Here is a 19,017-nt window from a genome sequence, read left to right on the forward strand (position 1 = left end):
ACAAAATGGAACAGTTTAATGCAGCCCATAAGGTTTATTTAAACATTGTCCAATACTGTGGAGTATCCTAAAATGGAGAAGTCTGATGTAATTTTAACATAGTCCAATACAAGTCTGAGCAGGACAAAATAAAGCTGAGTGAGAGTCAGATTACTAGTTACCGTTGCCTTTTTTGCAGTTTTGCAGTTTTTCATATTCGGCTCGTTCTTAAGTGACAAATCAGGTTCGTCGTATTAAATGTTTTGGACAATGCTCCTCCAAGTGAGATTTCTTTGGAAAATACACAGCAAATAGCGAATTTTTCATTTTTTTTTCGAAACATCGTAGTAGTTCCACACCGGCGAAGACATGACTGCGCGCCAAATAATTGAAATCCCCTCGCATCATACTTCCTCTCACGCGTTGACGTCATCAAATCGCGATCAGTTTGTAAGATCGGCCAAGTTAGTGAGTACCGATCGAGTCATAAACTGTTATTATCAGCCGATACCGATCTCCGGCCGATCAATCGGAGCATCCCTAGTATTTACTAAAGTAAAGTTGACCAAGTGGATCTCTGAGCTGGTGTGATTGAGTGGAGGCGGAGCTAATTAGCATATTAATGTTTCTGCATAGATTAAATGAAACAAGGGTGTAGAGTTACATTCAAGATATTTTAAGGCATGAAGAATGTTTTTTTCACTGGAAAAAAATCTTAAAGAAGAGTTTTAAGGGTTACAATTAATGACTACAGGGGGACTTTAAGTGTTTTAGTGTTGGACAGATATTTCAATGTTTTTGAAAGAAGTCATGCTCATCAAGGCTGCATTTATTTGATCACACATACAATAAAAACAGTAAAATTGTGAATTATTATTGCAATTTAAAATAACTGTTTTTATATGAATATATTTTAAGATCTAATTTTGGTGATGTTAAAGCCAAATTTAGCATCATTACTCCAGTCTTCAGTATCACATGTTCAGAAATCATTTTAATATGCTGATTTGCTGCTCAAGAAACATTTCTTATTATTATCAACTATGAAAAAGTTGCGCTGCTTAATACATAATTAAATCTGATGACATTCACGATACAAATATGCAAAAATAGAGACAATCACACACTTTTCCCGCACACTGTATGCCTCTTGACAACTGTTTCTGCGTGCCGTGGCATACAAGACGAGTATGCAGTGAAACGTTAAATCAGTGGAATGCCTCAATCTTGTAATAGAGTGCGCAGCAAATTTGGAAGCCTGCTGTATATGGACATCTTGAACAGGACCACATAAGGCCCTCTCTGTCTCTCATGGATAATATGAATATGGTTATGACTGAAATTGAATGTTTTCTGCGATGAATACGACAGCACAGTGAAAGACTTAGTAAGCATCAATGCTGAGCTACATGTCAACTGGACATGTGTCGTCATGGAAATAGCATGCTGACAAAAGTCAGTCTGATGGCTTTATTTAAATAAAACTGAATTTGGATTTGGAAGTATCACTGTGCTCTCTGACACGTGGAACTGAGCAATGAGATCGTCATGCGTTTAAATTCGTTTGGGTGGCAGGAAGAGGAGGGAATCTGTGAGTGGCGATGAGTGACGATTAAGCCCCGCCCCTGCTGTCGTCATACCTTTTTGTCTGCCGACGGCACGCTATTGTCCTCGCCTTCGTTTATACTCACGGTGGACGGAGAGGCACGGGTGGGGTGCGGATAACCGTGACCGTTTCCGCTGCTGCTGGTGCCGCTGCCGGCCAGCATATAGCCGCCTTGAATCACGTAGCTCCCGCTGCTACCGTTAGCCTCGCCCCCGGAATCTCCAGAACCGTTCGCTGATGTCCCCGTGGCTGCCACTACAGCTGTGACTCCACCCACAGCCGCCGTCGTGGGATTGGCCACGATCTGCCCTGTCCCCGCCACAAACATGGACACCCCAGGGGATCCAGTTGTCACGGAGACGGTGAGAGGGGTGCCGGGGGACGTGGCCTCAGAACCGGAGGCAGGGGTGCTCTCGTAGTACTGTCCAGCAGTGGTCTGGGTATACAGAGGGGTCTCTGTGTAGGGGAAACTGCTGGAACGACTGTGAGAAAATGATATGAGCCAGGATTCAGAATTTTATTCAAGCATAACTTGTGAGCATAATTGGGGGCAGTTGTGGCCTAATGGATTTATAGCCACAAGGTCGCGGGTTCGAGTCTCGGTATCAACAGGAAATGTAGGTTGGGGAAGTAAATAAACACACAAAACTGAGTTGCCCTTGAGCATGGAGCCTAACCACCAATCACTCCCCGGGCGCCACAGCAGAAATGGCTGCCCACCGCTCCGGGTGTGTATTCACGGTGTGTATCTGTTCAATACTCACTGCTGTGCTGTGTGTGTGCACTTGGATGGGTGAAATGCTGAGCACAAATTCTGAGTATGAGAAACCACACTTGGCATCACGTCACTTCACTTTTTTAATTCAAAATGGTCTTGTTCTATTTTTAAAACTGTTAATTTTGAGCCCCGGGTTAGTAATTAATAGTGGGTATTTCGAGATTTCACACTGTACATTGTTAAACCCTGTCTTGAAATAAGCACATTTAAAAGATTTAAAACATTGATTGGGCAAGTCCAGCACATAATAAGAAATAACTACTATTTTAATACCTTAATATTGTCTTTATTAATAATAATGACTTAATGACATTTTATATTGTCTTAAGTCTTCTGAAATATACTACAAAAACAGAACAAAAAATATATCCTACCATTCAAAAGTTTGGGGTCGGTAATGTTTTTGGAAAAAAATATGGAAAGGCTAAAGCGTTTATTTGATCAAAATAGAGTAAAAACAGTAATATCCTGAATTATTTGTTTATTTGAATATATTTCAAAATGCAGTTTATTCCTGTGATTGCAAAGCTGTATTTTCAGTATCATTACGCCAGTCTTCAGTCACATGATCCTTTAGAAATCATTCAAATATGATGATTTGATGCTCCAGTTTTTAAATTTTTAGAAATATTTTGTAAAATGAAAAAAGCATCGCACACCTGCAATTGGTAGGTGAGTAGAAAAAAACCGACCATAAAAATCAGTCGAAAATGTGCCAAAGAGAAGATCCCGCACACTATCCAAACTTGCATATCACAAACTTTTTATTCAACAACGTTTCGTTCTCACGACCTTCATCAGGTTTACACAATTTACAACCCCATCACATTTAAAGACAAAAACCTTTGGTGGTCACGTTTTTGTCTTTAGTTTGGATAGTGTGTGGGATCTTCTCTTTAGAAATATTTTGTAACATTATAAATGTACCCTTGCTGAATAAAAATATTAATTTATTTTAAAAATATATATATATTTCATAGACAAACTTTTTAACAGAATTGTACCAAAAAAAAACTATTATACCAAAAACTATGGGAAAAAAAATACTATGGAAGTCATTTGTGCCCATCAACTATTTGGTCTTTAAAATATCTTTAGTATTCATTTGTATTCAGCAGAAGAAAGAAATTCAGGTTTGGAACAACTTGAGGGTGAGAAAATCATTTTAATAAAAACAAATGTAATAAAATAATTTTCATTTTTGGGTGAACTAATGCCGAGTTCAGACTGCATGATTTTAGCCACGATTTTGGCTCGCCGACAGGTTTTGAGAAATCGCCGACAAATGCCCGAAATCACAGGCAAATCGGCGCTCGTTCACGCGAGTGACAATCACGCAGTGTGAATGAACAAAGACGCGAACTGAGAGAATCACCGACGAGTCGCCGACGCCCGTGAGATATTTGGCATGCTAAATATCTGGACCTGTCGGCGATTCAAAATCCTGCTGTGTGAAAAGTGTTTTGACTGAAAACTACATCGGCGATCACCGGCAGCCAGTGAGAGAGCAAGATACAGAGCAGCAGGGAGTTCGGGGAGGAGTTATAGATCACATATCAACATGATATGGCATTGTTTCAACAAAAAAAGCTTCTTCTCGGTCTATTTGGACACAATAAATGGAAGAAAAATTAGTAGAAATTTGGCAGGAGCACTCGTGTCTGTTTCACCAGCTGTACCACAACCGGGTCGAAAAAAAAAAGTCTCACGTGAGAACTCCGGTCTTGCACGTGTGGTGTCGCGCGTTGTTTCCTTTTCATATCTCACGCGTGTTTGTTGTGAAATGTAGTTTGCGTGCAGCGTGCTAGACAGAGTCTGTCGGCGATTTTTCTAAAGTCATGCAGTGTGAAACCTTCTGTCGCCGACCCATCGTCCAGTGTGAACACAGCAGCGACTGAATGCTGGCCAAGATAGTCATGCAGTGTGAAAAGAGCAGCGACCTGACTACTTTGAAAATCGTGCTGTCTGAAAGAGCCATAACTGTACTCCTTTAAGCCCTGTCCCTGTAAGGTCACATTCATCTTTCTCCACTTTTGAATAAAACGGCCAAAATCCAACAACAGTGACTTTAGCGAAGAGTTAACTGAGGGATTATATTTAGTGTGAAAAGCCCTGTATCTGATTCAACAAAGATGCACAATGCTGGGGCCGAGCAATGGTTTCCATGAATACTCACATGGTGCTGGTGGTGTAGCTGGGATCTCCTCCTTCCACATACTGCACCTGGTTAGTATACACATGCTGGACTGGCACCTGTTGGAGCTGCTGCTGTACCTATGGCGCACATACAACAATACACCAATTTGAGAAGGCACAATTGACACCATCACAGTTCTACAATAAACATGTTTATACTATATATATGTAAAAAAAAAAATGTCTGCAGCCACATTAAATTCACTAATTCAGTGTTTCCCAACCTTTTAGTCTTATGTACCCCTCAAAAAACATCACATCCCCAACAGCAAACATTTTTTTATTTAATTAAATATAAATTAAATTAAATTACTACAAAAACATTTAAAAATATATATTTAAAAAAAAGTCTTTAATGATTTAACTTATGTTCTCTATTTTTTTTAAAGCAAAATACCCAATGTATCCTGTGAAGTACATGGACCCCTGGTTGGAAATCACTGCGCTAACTTATCTAACACAATCTCTCGCTGATTGACCACAGCTTCACCTACACACTGTTTTAACTAAAGTCACCTACGCTAAGGGCTGAGGGCATCTCATAGAGGAAAGACTGCACATCTGGCACAGCAGCAGAGGTGTAGGAGACCCCGTCTGTCTCCCAGCCCACCGACATGACAGGTAGAGAGAAGGTGACGGGCGAATAAGCAACAGGTAGAGATGGGGGGAAACAAGATGAGTAATCCAGCAAACCTCCATTAACAGATGCGTAAGATAAACTGTCTCCAAACGGGTTAGTGAGATTCTCTAGTAGTACTACTACTGGCCTACGCTCCAACCAGTCTTCTATCTGTCTCTTTCTCTTCAATTCACTCTCTCTTTGTGCATCACTTCCTCTCTGTCTGAGAAAAAGGCTCTGAAAGCAACCATCAGAGGGTTAGACGACTGCTTGCTTAGAGAATTTTCCATTCATTTTCCATTTCCATTTTTTTTTAGATAGACTATTCCTTTAATGCAAGATGGCATGATTATGAACACTAGATGAAATGCACATTGAATGTATTTTATATTGGACAAGGGTTGACCTTGTCTTGACATCATAAGCCATGTTTCCATACATTCATTTTTGTCCATTTTGGAATACTGCATAAAAAGCTGGATGAAAATATACATAAAAAAGTATGCTCTCAACAGAGGTGTATTCAGGGCCGGCGCTCCGCACACGCACATCACGCACTGCGCGTAGGGCACCAAGTGCTTGGGGGGGCACCAAAAAATCTAGGTGGTGAAAAATCATCACAATAGGCTACTAGTATAAATAACAAATACAATATGTAAAGCATGTTAATATACAAAAGCAATACAAAAGTAATATAGGCCTAGACCAAATTAGTGGAGAAAAAGGTGAATCTCCTGTGCCACTCTCCCTCTGGTGCCCCCCCTTCCCCACCTCGCAGTGGTCTGTTCCTCAATCAGTGTCAAATTTGGCAGACACCTGATCGACATCAGACATGGTCTCTAAAGAGTCGGGGGCGGAAAAAAGGAAAAAGAAGAGACAGTGGGATGATACTTGTTTGCAGGTAAGACAATGTTTTAAATAAAAGTGTTAGTTTTGTAGGCACCCTTGCTTCGTGTATGCATGTCCAGAGGGGCGTCGCTAGTTGTGCAAATGATCCAGGGCTTTGCCCTGCATGTAGAATTTTTTATTTTAACGGGGGTCCGGGGGTTTCTCCCTGGGTTTTTTTTTTTACTTGGGCTGTTTAAGATGCAGTTAGTTTGTTTGAGAAGAAAAGGAAGATCGCTTAGATATGTTTTTTCGTTGTTGTTCTATCGGATAATGCGGTCAAAGGCCCAAGGGCGACATCTATTGGTGAAACTGCAATTAAAAAAAAAAAACACAATCTCACTGTTTGTATATTTTCATATGGAGTTGTCAAATTATTAGGGCTGGGAAAAGCGTAATCACATCCAAAATAAAAGTTTCTACATGAGTACTGTGTATAATTATTTTGTATATATAATATACACACATATATATATTTAAGAAATATTTGCATGTATATACTGTATAGATAATTTATATTATATATATATATAAATTAAAATATTTTATATATAAATAACAAATATTTCTTAAATACATATACAAAATAATTATACACAGTACACACACATAGGCCTATATCATTAATGTAGACACAAACTTTTATTTTGGATGCGATTAATCGCGATTCATCTTTTCAGCCCTACAAATTATGTACAGAATTATTATACTGTGCCTCATCAGACCTCTTTTAAAGGTAGAATAGAGTTTTGAATTTTAAATGTTCCAGTGACACATAGGCCTATATTATATAAAAGACTAATGTGTGCAATATTTTTGTATACGATGGTTATTGATTTAGTACAATCCGTGAATATTTTGTCTTGTATTTCTGAATGCAGGGTCAATGCTAAAATACATGCAAGGAGCAACTCAAGCAGGAGGAAGAACCATCAACCAGCAGTTGTAGCCAGTTCCAAAAATGTGTTTTTAGTAATTGTGGTGGTTTTTGGTATTTATAATTTTAACCTTTTTATTATTTATTACTTTTCATATTTGGTGCCATTGTTAATGTAAATGTATTTATTTGCAGCAGTTATTTTGGAAGTAAAGAGAACCTAACTAAGAAATTCTGAATGGTTGTTATTCCTTGGGTGAGTGGGTGGTGGGGGTGGGTGGGGGGGGGGGGGGTGTTAAGGGGGCACCACCAAGCATTTGTGCTTAGGGCACCCAAATGGCTAGCGCCGGCCCTGGGTGTATTTGTTTTTTATCCGATAAGAATATCTGTAAAAAAAAATTTTTTAAATCTGGCATTTCGAGATTAAAGTCGAAATGTTTAGATATTGAAATCGAAATCTTTTGAGATAAAAGACGAAATGTTTCGAGATTAAAGTCGAAATCTTTCGAGATTAAAGACAAAATGTTTCGAGATCAAGACGAAATGTTTCTAGATTAAAGTTCCTGAACCAAATGGTTGGGTATAGTATTTTTACAGTAGTCTGCATGCTTTGAGATGCAAAAAACAGCAACATTGCAGTAACTTCCATATTACAGACCTTTTGTGCCAATTTCCCAGGAAATGATGATTTGGTTCTCTTGAACACATGAAATGGAAACGGTGCTTTATTCGCAAATGTTTTAAATTTTGTGCTTTAAATTCAAATTTGAAGGTTAAATTCACTAATTTGGATGGAAACACAGCTACTGGCATCAATTTGACAGCAAAGCCAGTCTTTACTGATATAATAACACATTTATATAAGAGAGACAGCTTACCTCCTGTGTCAGGTGCACGGATTGTAGGCTGGTGACATTCAGCTGGGGGCTCGGCTCGGTTTTCGTCGTCTGTGATGTGGCTTGAACTACTGACCTCTGTTAATTGATTGCAGGGGGAAATGAAAAACATTAGCTCGCTGAACAAGCAACTGTAAGAATGACAAACCACAGACTAATTGTTCAAAACTGGGCCACGGTTTACAGCTCTAATGCTTGTTCTCATTAAAAAGCTTTACTTCTGAAAAAAAGAATGAATAGTGCTGTGTTTTAAACTTGTGTTTAAAATGAGATAAAGACTCCAGTCATATCAGTGGCCTAATTAAAGCCGATTTATTTGGGGCAGATATGTTGAGATCACATGTTAACCTGAATACTACTCACATTACCCCTGTTATTAGAATCTTCTCTCTAGGGAATAAATCACTACTAACTGAAAAGGGTATTTCTATATTGATATTGGTAAACATAAATTTACTATAATGTTTTAGCTTCATCCACGTTGCTAGGCGTCAAAAACCGGTGTTGTGTAATATAGTGGTACACAAATACAATATTACTAAATGAACCTTTAAATATGTTTTAGGAACACTACTGTTCAAAACTATTTTCGGTTGGGATTTAAAAAAAATGTTTTTCTATTTGAATAAATTTTCAGATGTAATTTATTTCTGTGACGACAATTTTTAGCATAATTACTCCAGTCTTTAGTGTCACATGATCCTTCAGAAATCATTGTAATGTGCTGATTTGATGCTCAAGAAACATTACTCATTATTATCAATGTTTGAAAACAGTTGTGCTGCTTAATATTTCAGCAGGCTTTTTTCAGCTACGGCCCTGCTACCGATCATAAACTTTTAAACATACAGTAATTTACGACTTAGGTAAAAAAAGAAATTAAATAGCATATTAATTTTATATAGTTTCGAAAAAAACAAACAAAAAAGGCATTCGTAGTAATGCAAATGCAATTGAAGCCAATGTTGATGTTTAGCTGTGGATGTACAATTGTTAACCTGCAGAAAAGGTTATCTACTAGCCCTGTGTTTATTTACCCGAATCACTGGGACACAACAGCAGTACTGTGAAACTACAAAGTGTTTTTTTTACATATTTAAAATGGGCTTTATTTTTTAAGAGCAGTGGTTTCCTCTGTGGTCACTTCGAATGAACGCTAGTGTTGTTCAGGGTTTAGAAAACAGCAAAATCCCTCAATCGTCATGACTCATTCGTTCGAGATGAACTGCTGTTCTACAAACCTCAAACAAATTCAAACAACATGTGCTGAATTTCAAAACAACCCGAATTATAATGCATTATTCTGAACACTTTTATTCATGTTTAATTCAATGTCATATTCAAGACATTGATTCACATACTTAAAGGGTTAGTTCACTCAAAAAGGACATTTGTATCTTTATTTATTCACCCTCATGTAGTTCCAAACTCATAAGACCTCATAAGAGCACAAATGAAGATCTTTTTGATTAAATCCGAGAGCTTATTACCACTTTCAATGCTCAGAAAGGTAGTAAAACCCCCCAAAAAATCCAAACAAAAATAACAACTTTATTTAACAATTTCTTCACTTCTGCGTCAGTCTCTGACACTGTTCACAAGATCACCACTGTGGTGCTGATGCCGGAGCCGGCTTATATTGCGTTCTGACGATTTCACTTTTCTAACTTTAGTAAGTGTGTAACGTTGCTGTTTGAGCATAAACAACAAAGATACAATGCTCAAAGTGAAAAGCAAAGGGAGATATTTGCTTTTAAAGAAATCGTTTTTAAGGACTACAACAAACGGCTGGTAGGGACTACACATTCCTCCCAGGTTAGTGACATCACCAACCCTAAAATTTACATAAACCCCGCCCCCGGGAACACGCAGTCCATGTTGAGATTGAGAAGAGGAAGAGGAAGATTTTCACATGCAATACAATACGTAACACAAATGCAATATCATGTAACAGTTCCTACACAAGCGATTTTATAGATTATCATGAAAGAATATGCTAATCAAAGACTTGAAGATAGTTAACTCCACATCAACAACATAAATTCATCAACTAACCATTCAGAAACGTTCTGTTGCATTCTACATTGTCACTTCTTCTTGAGTCTCTCCATTATTGCCCGACTTCAGTTTAAAGCAAGTTTCTGACATTTTAGTGTGCGTCTGCATAATCGGAGCTGCTGACACTCATTTGCATTTAAAGGGACACACACGAAACAACACTTTTTTGTTCACCCTCAAAAAGGGATAATTTTAACAAGCAATAAAATGTAGTGCACATCTGTGTGAGGTAATTGGAGCCGATAACACACACTAGTTCTTGTAGCTCCGCCCTCGGTGGCGGGAGCAGCAGTTCATTTGTATTTAAAAGGACACACACAAAACGACGCGTTTTTGCTCAGCTATAAAGGGATAGTTCACCAAAATTAGCCCAGCACTTCAATCATGAATAGATGCGCTTCAATGTACTTTCAAAGTCAAACAGCCATTCACTCTCATTATTAAGCTTGGAAGAGTCAGGACATTTTTTTATAGAACTTCGATTGTATTAGTCTGTAAAAAGAATGTATTAGTCACCCTGAAGCCTTGTCATAAACACCTAGGATGGCTTCAGGGTGAGTAAACCAATTTTCTAAAGGGATGTGTGCTAATTTTCTAAAACCCTGCGCTCGTTTTTATAAGGGATTTTTGAACCATCCCTTTAAAAAGGGACAATTTTAACATGATGTAAAAAACGATCTGTGGGGTATTTTGAGCTGAAACTTCACATACACACTCTAGGTAGTGGGTACATCAGATACTTATTTTACATCTTGTGAAAAGGGGCAGTTTATCCCTTAAAACTCATCTTTGATCACCAAAATGACATATTTAAACGTATTTTCCTGTAAAAAAATTCTACATGCCTTAAAATAGCTTAACTCTACACCCTTGCCTCATTTCGTATATGCAGATCTATGAATATGCAAATTTCCCTGCCTCCATTCACTAAAGCCAGCTCAGAGAGCCACTCACATAATGATAATTAATATGATTAGCCTTTTGCTTGACTATGTTATCAAAAACTAGTGTGTTGCTAATGTTACATGAACCATGTTCCCGTTCGCCATCTCAGAGTTTGACCGCTGCATCAGCATCCTTAGCAACGCTTTGAACAACTCAGAGCATCTGTGGAGAAAGTCATATATACCTCATGCACCAGAGAAACGTGGGCGCCGTCATCTTTAGAATATTGTCTTTGAACTTCCGTTTTTGCGGTCGCTCTGTATATTTCTATGGCATCGCTGTCGAGGAGTAATTAGCTGGTGAAGTGGATTTACTTATTGTAAAGTTAACAAAAGTTATCAGGAGCATTGTAATGTTTATCATAAGCATTGTGAAGCAGATGTCTTAACAAATGTCGACTGGGAATTTTTTTACGAGCAGTTCATTCATACTATGCTGCGAAAATACATACCGGAAGTCGAAAGAGAACGAGCGCAATGCTGAAAAGGGGCGGGGCTACATAAGGTCTATAGTTCACCATAACTTCATAATATACATCATACACCCTAAATCTACTAAAATCTACCCAATTTTTCATTTCAACAGAAAAATATACGGGGATAACCTGGCATCTCTTGAGACTCCCCTGCCAGTTCGCGGTTAATTAATGATATGCTAAAGCCCGCCGGCACGTTGATGCAATTGGTTACAAGGTAGTTTGTGACGTGAGAAACATAACACATAAACATATAAACAACGTTAAAAACTTGATTTTTACTAAAGAGGGACATTGACAAAAGTCTTTACAACTGATATTACTGATATACTGATACAACTGACAGATATTTCATTTTTGGGTGAACTAACCCTTTAAATACATGACATTGATCACTTTAATATATTATTTTTGTGTTCAGATATGGGGGGTGGGATTAATAGGACTGCATTTTTTTTATCATAACCATCATGTTTTCAAGCCAGATAATTCCAAAGGGTTTTTTTGTCTTTTGAATCCAAAAGCTTGGATTCATTAAGACTTTTTTGCAATGTTTCTGAAAGAAGCAGCACTCAGCAGTCACTTTTAATCAATTGAATGCATCCTTGCTGAATAAAAGTATTAACCTTTTGAAAAGTAGTGTCTATATTCAATTTGATTTCAGACTTGAAGCCATTGCAGTGCATTCCAAAGTTGTGCTTGTTTAGGTGGCTTTACTGTGTATTTGGGTGCACAGGTTTGGTGTTTAGGGTTGGTGTTACCTGTTGTGCGGCCTGAACCTGCTGCACCACCTGTGTAGGAACTCCAGTCTGGACTACAGCAGCAGGAGGACTAGAATCTGACACAGAGTCACTGGAATGAAGAGAACCCTCTACAGGAAAAGAAGAAAAGAGAAAACTGTTTTAAGACAAGCAAGTATATTCATTTTAAAATGAAAATTTACATTTATGCATTTGACAAACGCTTTTACGCAAAGCAACTTGGTACACATTTGATTAAGTTCATGCTTTCTCTTCTGGGAATTGAACTCATGACCTTCAGTTTGCTTCTTGGATGGTTGATTTGCTCTTACCTGTAACTGTGACAACAATGTACTGTGGTGTATTCTGAGCATTGCTGGACTGCGTAGGTGAGCTCTGAATCTCAGCTGTGACATATTGAGTCTGAGTGGGCGGGGCTTGTGCGGGTGGTGCCTGGACGATTGCCTGGCTCTTCTGTGCTTGTGAGGGAGGGGGCGTGGTCTGGCCGGTGGATGGGGCCCCTGAAGGTGTGGCTCCTGTAGTCTGAAGTTCGGCCAGGAATTGTTGTGGAGCTGCTGTCACGGTGGACGCCTGCCCTGATGTGGGAGTCACACCACCTCCCTGAGGCTGGGAGGTCTGCTGCAGCTCTCTCACATAAACTGGAGTTGCCATTGGGTTCCCCTGGACTGAGTGCAACAAATCACATGGAATCACATGATAATGTGTAAGGTATAATGTATATCATGTGTAATACGCGCCAGCCTCAAATACCAGGATGAGCGGTCATTATACAGCGTTGCTATTGGTCATTATCGGGGGATTAACAGAGTGTAGTGTGCCCGCCCACTATTTCACGTTTTCTTACATTCATTTTCCCGTAGGGATTTTAAAGGCAGCATGAAATAAAATTTGAGAAATCTTCTTTTATATGTAATATTGTAGTGTTTATTATAAATGATTTATCTGTGCACTTCATTATCCAACGCCCCCTCGAAACGACCTCTCTTCTATTTCGGTCACGTGCAATGGCGAAAGGGTGCGGCCAGATCCGATGAGGGTGCGGCAATTGGTGCACCGCCTCTCAGAGAATCACATTCAAATCTGCCTCCATTTTGTTTGCAACGCCCAACCTCCAACGATCCAATTAATTCCCGAAGGACGAAATCATGCCCTGCCCTACATTTTTTTTCTAATCTCAGAAGCCGTTTCACTCGGATATGCGTCACAACAAGGAACAAATGAGAATCTCAACTTTCGTTTCACGCTGACTTCAAACATTCATTGTTAAAGGGGTCATGAACTGGCTTTTTCTTTTCTTTTTTAATTGTTGTCTGAGGTCAACTTATGACGTTTACTTGGGTTTTACATTAAAAAACATCAAAATCAATAAGTAATAGGCTATTTTCAACCCTACTTGTGAGCCCAGCTCAAAAACGCTCGGTTATTATGGGCGTCTCGCATTGAAGACTTGAAACTAGACACCCACTGCTGTGAGTGGATAACAGTTTTGCATATTATAATGAGTTTCACTCTCGACCCGGTTAGTCATCACGTCCAGGTCTGTGTTATTTAGCTATGCTTGTAATGTGCGAATCAGTGGGCGGGGCTAAACTGGCTGTGTTGAAGTACGTTGATCTTCTTCTGCGGGGGTGGTGTTTTGTCCTCTTTGACGTCATAGTTCCCCACTTTGAAAAACGAGTCGTTTGCTGAGGCTGGTGTCAATAAAAGCTTTTATTGGACTAACAAGGACGTTTTCAGTTCTGAAACTTAGAGGATATTCTTATAATATGATGACCTGTTAGATGTCAAAAGCTCAAGGAAAATTTGATTTCTCAGTTCAACACCCCTTTAAAGTATTTTAAGCCATGAACCAAACCAATCAGGTACAACAGGGGTTATTCACATTACTACCTTTTTATTTGAAGCAAAAAAAGTATGAAAATCAGAAAAAAAAATGGACGATACTGTGTACTTTAACTACAAAGAACTACAATCCCATGTAGCACTATGAACAGCATAATCAATGAGATAGAGACGATGAATCAAAAATTGAGAAATATGTCATTATCACTAAGGACTTTTACTTAGTACCACCTTGGCACAACCACACAGTTATAGGAAAGCCCTAAAGACTACAACCATTGTTGGGCCAGCAAAAAGAAGAGGAGGGAAGGTTCGGGCAGAGCGTGTGGTGTCCTATTACCAGTAACCCGATCACCACTTGCAAATGAATGAGGGCACACAGAACAGGAACACAAAGACTCGGAAACAAAACAAAAAAATGAAAAATTCAATTTAAATGAAGATGTATTTCTCTAATAAAAAACAACCACATGTGGTCTTAGAGCTTTAAAACTGCTTGCCTTCTTCTGTTTTGTAACACAACCTACCCAATAATGTCATGTGTCACTACCAATTTACTTCATTGGTGTTACTCTAATATCTCAAACTCACGATTCAATTACACAGCAATCCTCGAATCAAGCATGTATATATACATCTAGTTTCCTTTGTATTCTTATGAATGTTGTTGTTGCACTTGTTTTGTTCTGCATCACTTGGTTCATTAAAGGCCCAACATAAATAAAAGTATAATATTATAATAATGATCCACAATAATAATAATGTATTGTAATAAAATCGAAATATAATTTACATAAATTATCAAGTATTGATATCATCAATCCAGTCTATTCTTCTATAATATATGCATATGCACTACACAATAATAATTAAATCAAAAGAAATCTTTTGATCACGGTTACAATAATCATGTATAAATAATAATAAATAATGCAGATAGATTAAATATATATATTGCAGAAAATAATTACATTTTCTTGACGTGCAAACAGAAAGCTATCTGCGCACTCAGATTCCCTGGTAAGGGTATTTGTATATTATTTACAATGAACGGAATGTTATTTCGGCACATTATTACATATGGTTCTATATCCAATAATCAGTGAGGTTAAGGACAAGAGGGTCTCTGGTTGCGGGTTTGTCCGCGTGCTCGTCGGTGTAACTATGCCAACAGCGTTTATAACACCTGGCTCCATAGCAACGCTAGCCGAATGCTATGGATGGGTGGTATGGAGACTCGCGTATTATTGCAAACAACACCCGCCATTTTGTACAACCTGTCTAGTATATCGTCATAACAACAACGAGCAGCTTTTGCTGAGGCTGTTGGTCATGCCTATCGTTTATGAGACGCATCTGGCTACAGCGCGCGACTCGATCGCTTAGCAATCCCCGCCACCAATAATGATTACTGGACATCGATAGACGCCAAGAATCATCATCCTCGCACCTGCTTTCGGTTTTCAACATAGTGTGACTTCATATGAAATATAAAAAACGGAATCACCTCTTATTCCGAGTGACTTTTCCAGCGGTACTTTTGATTTAATGCTTTTTTCAATTAATCGGGTTGTTGTTGTTGTTGATTCTCGTTGCTGGGTTCTTGTCACCACGACTACCGTGGCTATGGCGCTTCGTCCTCACCCAGGCAACTGTTGCTACCCACTCGCTGGGTTCCCGCCCCATTTCTTCGCTCTGATTGGTCCAGGTACAATAACTAGAACGCCGCGTCTTCCTATTTGTGGAACTGGGGAGCCGATGCGACCTTCAGAAGCTGGTTTGTCTGAAGCCTGTCAATCACGGGTGCAAACGGGGTGTTTTATGTACTGATCTGGAATCAGTCGTGTTGTTTCGTTAAAGTATTACTATTATTACAGCACAAGAGCACAACTGACAGAAAGCTGATCGGAATCTACGTTGTATACGAGCTGTTAACACGATCTAGCATAAATACGAATAAAAAAAATGTATAAAGTTTGATTTTTTTTTTTATTAAACACCTTTAGCTACTCCATTTGACATTCAAAACATGCCATAAAATATGCGAACATACGAAAATACATCACATATACATTTGACGTTTTTTAATTTAATTAATTAATTATATTAAAATATTATTTAATTAGTATTTGACTATCTTTATAGACTATCTTTATATAAATTGCATATAAAACAATAAAATGTTGTGTCACTCATGAACATGGTCGATCTGCAATTGCTTCTAAAATATTTAAAATAATATGCTGTATTTAAATGTCTGTAAACTAATAGCAGAGGACTGTGTCCACCATCCTTGCTTTTTTAATTAAACACACTATTTTTATTATTCATATTATTTAATTATATTTAAATATTATTTACTTAGTTTTTGATTACTTTTAATTAAAAATGTGTTTTCAATGTGTATTCAAGTTATTTATTTTTTGTATGAATTGCATATATTTTGAATAACTTATTAAATCTGGGACATTTTAACATTTTGTGTCACTCATGAACATGATGGACCTGCAATTGTATCTTCTATAAAATATTTAAAATAATATATTCTATATTTAAATATGTGTAGAAACCAAACACAGACGTACGGTCACCATCCTTGCAGGCGAAGTTGTAAACGTCAAACATTATAGTTAATGTCTCTCGAAATGTCATGTTGTTGTCATTGTTATCATCGCATTCATTAAAAATTCATTATTCTGCTGTCATTTTGGAAATTGGCGACCTTTGTCCATGTGGGTACAAAAATTGCCATGTGCAATGGACTGTGTTATCACACTTTGAAAATGCCATGCTCGCTACATCTCTTTGTCTCTTAACTTTTAACCTCAGTCATCACATCTTTTGAAAAAAAAATTTAAAAAAAATTATGCATAGATGTGCAAAGAAGGTAAAACAAGCATTTGGGTGAACTCGGGACACAGATTTATGAGAGAGGTATGTTGTTACACTTTCATAAGTGATCAGACTTACAATTTTCACCCAGTGGATGATAAAACGAGAGTAATTTTTTTGTTTTGTTTTTAGCAGCAAAAACCAACCAGAACCTGGCAATTGCATAGCCTGGCATTCCAATATCCTGAAAACCAGTCCCTGCTGAAACAATTTTTCTAAATGATTTAAAAAATAATAATAAAGCATACACTTTCCACAGAAGATGTCTATAAAAATACAATTAGAGCACTGAACATTTGCTATGAGGATATGAGGACTTTCCTCAACCACAAAACGTTTTCGTAGAGAATCATCTATTGAACCTTTAATTTTAAAAAGCTCATAATCAGAATAAAATGACATTTTTTATGGATTGCATAATTACATATTAAATAAACACATAATTTAGGGATTTGACATGCAGGTAAACAAATGAAATACATAATTTCTTACACTGTAAAAAAATATTGATGGTTTAACTTGAAAAAGTAAGTAACCTGGTTGCCTTAAAATTTTAAGTTCATTGAACTGGAAAAAGTGAGTTAATACAATGAAAGAGAATGATTTAATCATCAGAAACTCAAAATTATATGTTATCTGAACTAAATAAATTATTTAAGTTGATTTGACAAAAGAAAAAATGTTGTGATTACTACACTGTAAAAAACTATTGTTGGTTTAACTTAAAAAAAGTAAGTAACCTGGGGTGCCTTAAAATTTTAAGTTGATTGAACTGGAAAAAGTGAGTTAATACAATGAAGGAGATCAATTTAATCATCAGAAACTCAAAATAATAAGTTATCTGAACTAAATAAATTATTATAAAGTTGATTTGACAAAAGAAAATATGTTGTGATAACAAATCTTGAAAATATTTTTTTACAGTGAAGTAAGTGTGTTTTTGTTTGTGAATTATTTATTTTTAATTGACATTTTTATGATTTATTTAAGCTTTTCGTCACAAACCCCTAATGCCTGTCATGTTGTAGAATGTACCATATTTTCTTTCTCTTTGTATTTGGTTATATAATAATCTTATTCAACTTACATTTAAAGTAATATAAAAGTAATTAAAACGTATTTAGATTATATGTGTTAGATTACTAACCACAATATCTGTCATAAAATGTGTAATCAGTAACAGACTACAAATTGTAAGTTAATTTTGCACACAGGTATGACTTGAAATGAGTCGTATTGCAAATATGATTCATTCATTTAAATGGGGAGGGAGTTTCATGTCACAGTACGCCATTGCATCTTTTATAATTACACAATCACCTTTCCTGCTCTTGCTTTTGTTTCCAGAAAGGTCTCTGACTTTATCTTCCAGGGTTATCTGTGACTCCTGCCTGCGGGGGTGAGGGGGGTGTATGAGCATGTGTGCCGCTCATCTCTTTATAAGCAGGAATAGGAACCCAGGAAAAAAATCATCAAACAGGCATCTGGTTCCGAACCAAAGGAATCCCAGCAGGAAACCAGCTTCTGAACATCAACCTCTCCTGTTAGTGAATATCTGCTCTCAGCATGATGTGGAAAACCACAGTGCTCGCAGTGTGTCTGCTGCTGGCCGGAGTAAATGCACTGGACGGCCCCTCATATGGGGTCAAATTATGCGGCCGGGAGTTCATCCGCGCTGTCATCTTCACCTGCGGAGGCTCTCGGTGGAAACGCTCCTTAACAAGCACAGGTTAGTTTTGAAGACTTATCAGAGCAGGAGTCTTAATTTCACTTTTTACTGCTCACTTTTTTTTTTTTACTCAGGAAATGTGTATAAATTTAAAAGGCAATTTAAATTTAAAAAATGTTGGATTTTAAAATACTTTGATCCCAAAAATATTACAAATGACCGGTCAAAAGTTTAGATATGCTATACACTCATTCCTTGTTTTCAATGAGTTTTACTATAGCAAAGTAAAAAAAAAAAAAGTTTGGGTTCAGTATAATTTACGAATACTTATATTTAGCAATGATGCATTATTTTATTTTTTTTAAATGGACAGTAAAGACATTTATATGTTACAAAACATTTAAAATAAATGCTGTTTTGAACGTTCTATTCATCAAAAAGGGTCACAACTGTTTTCAACATTGATAATAATAATAAATGTTTCTTGAGCATCAAATCATCATATTAGAATGATCATGTGGCACCAACGTTTTTTCACA

The 19,017-nt window shown here is 37.4% G+C and overlaps 2 protein-coding genes across 11 annotated transcripts in view; one reads left to right on the top strand and one right to left on the bottom strand.

Moving 5' to 3' along the window:
- rfx1a (regulatory factor X, 1a (influences HLA class II expression)) overlaps positions 1 to 15,699 on the bottom strand; it is a 29,329-nt gene extending 13,630 nt beyond the window's left edge. For 2 of the 5 annotated variants that reach the window (XM_039686646.2, XM_039686645.2), the window contains exons 1-6: positions 15,425 to 15,699; positions 12,387 to 12,740; positions 12,076 to 12,185; positions 7,819 to 7,914; positions 4,540 to 4,637; positions 1,671 to 2,067 (exon numbers count right to left, since the gene is read on the bottom strand). In XM_039686646.2, the coding sequence (XP_039542580.1) occupies positions 1,671 to 2,067; positions 4,540 to 4,637; positions 7,819 to 7,914; positions 12,076 to 12,185; positions 12,387 to 12,726 (1,041 nt within the window). In that variant the 5' untranslated portion in view covers positions 12,727 to 12,740; positions 15,425 to 15,699. Of the gene's footprint in view, positions 1 to 1,619; positions 2,068 to 4,539; positions 4,638 to 5,079; positions 5,416 to 7,818; positions 7,915 to 12,075; positions 12,186 to 12,386; positions 14,654 to 15,424 lie in introns of those variants that run through there. The other 3 variants (XM_039686644.2, XM_039686643.2, XM_089128315.1) reach the window with 2 other exon arrangements.
- Positions 1 to 19,017, top strand: part of rln3a (relaxin 3a) — an 80,772-nt gene that overhangs the window by 60,583 nt on the left and 1,172 nt on the right. For 3 of the 6 annotated variants that reach the window (XM_089128317.1, XM_089128320.1, XM_089128319.1), the window contains one exon: positions 18,157 to 18,538. In XM_089128317.1, the coding sequence (XP_088984443.1) occupies positions 18,376 to 18,538 (163 nt within the window). In that variant the 5' untranslated portion in view covers positions 18,157 to 18,375. Of the gene's footprint in view, positions 1 to 12,089; positions 12,230 to 18,156; positions 18,539 to 19,017 lie in introns of those variants that run through there. The other 3 variants (XM_089128316.1, XM_039686647.2, XM_089128318.1) reach the window with 3 other exon arrangements.

The sequence above is a fragment of the Pimephales promelas genome, chromosome 3 (genome assembly GCF_988280905.1).
Source record: "Pimephales promelas chromosome 3, fPimPro1.hap1.1, whole genome shotgun sequence".
NCBI lineage: Eukaryota > Metazoa > Chordata > Actinopteri > Cypriniformes > Leuciscidae > Pimephales > Pimephales promelas.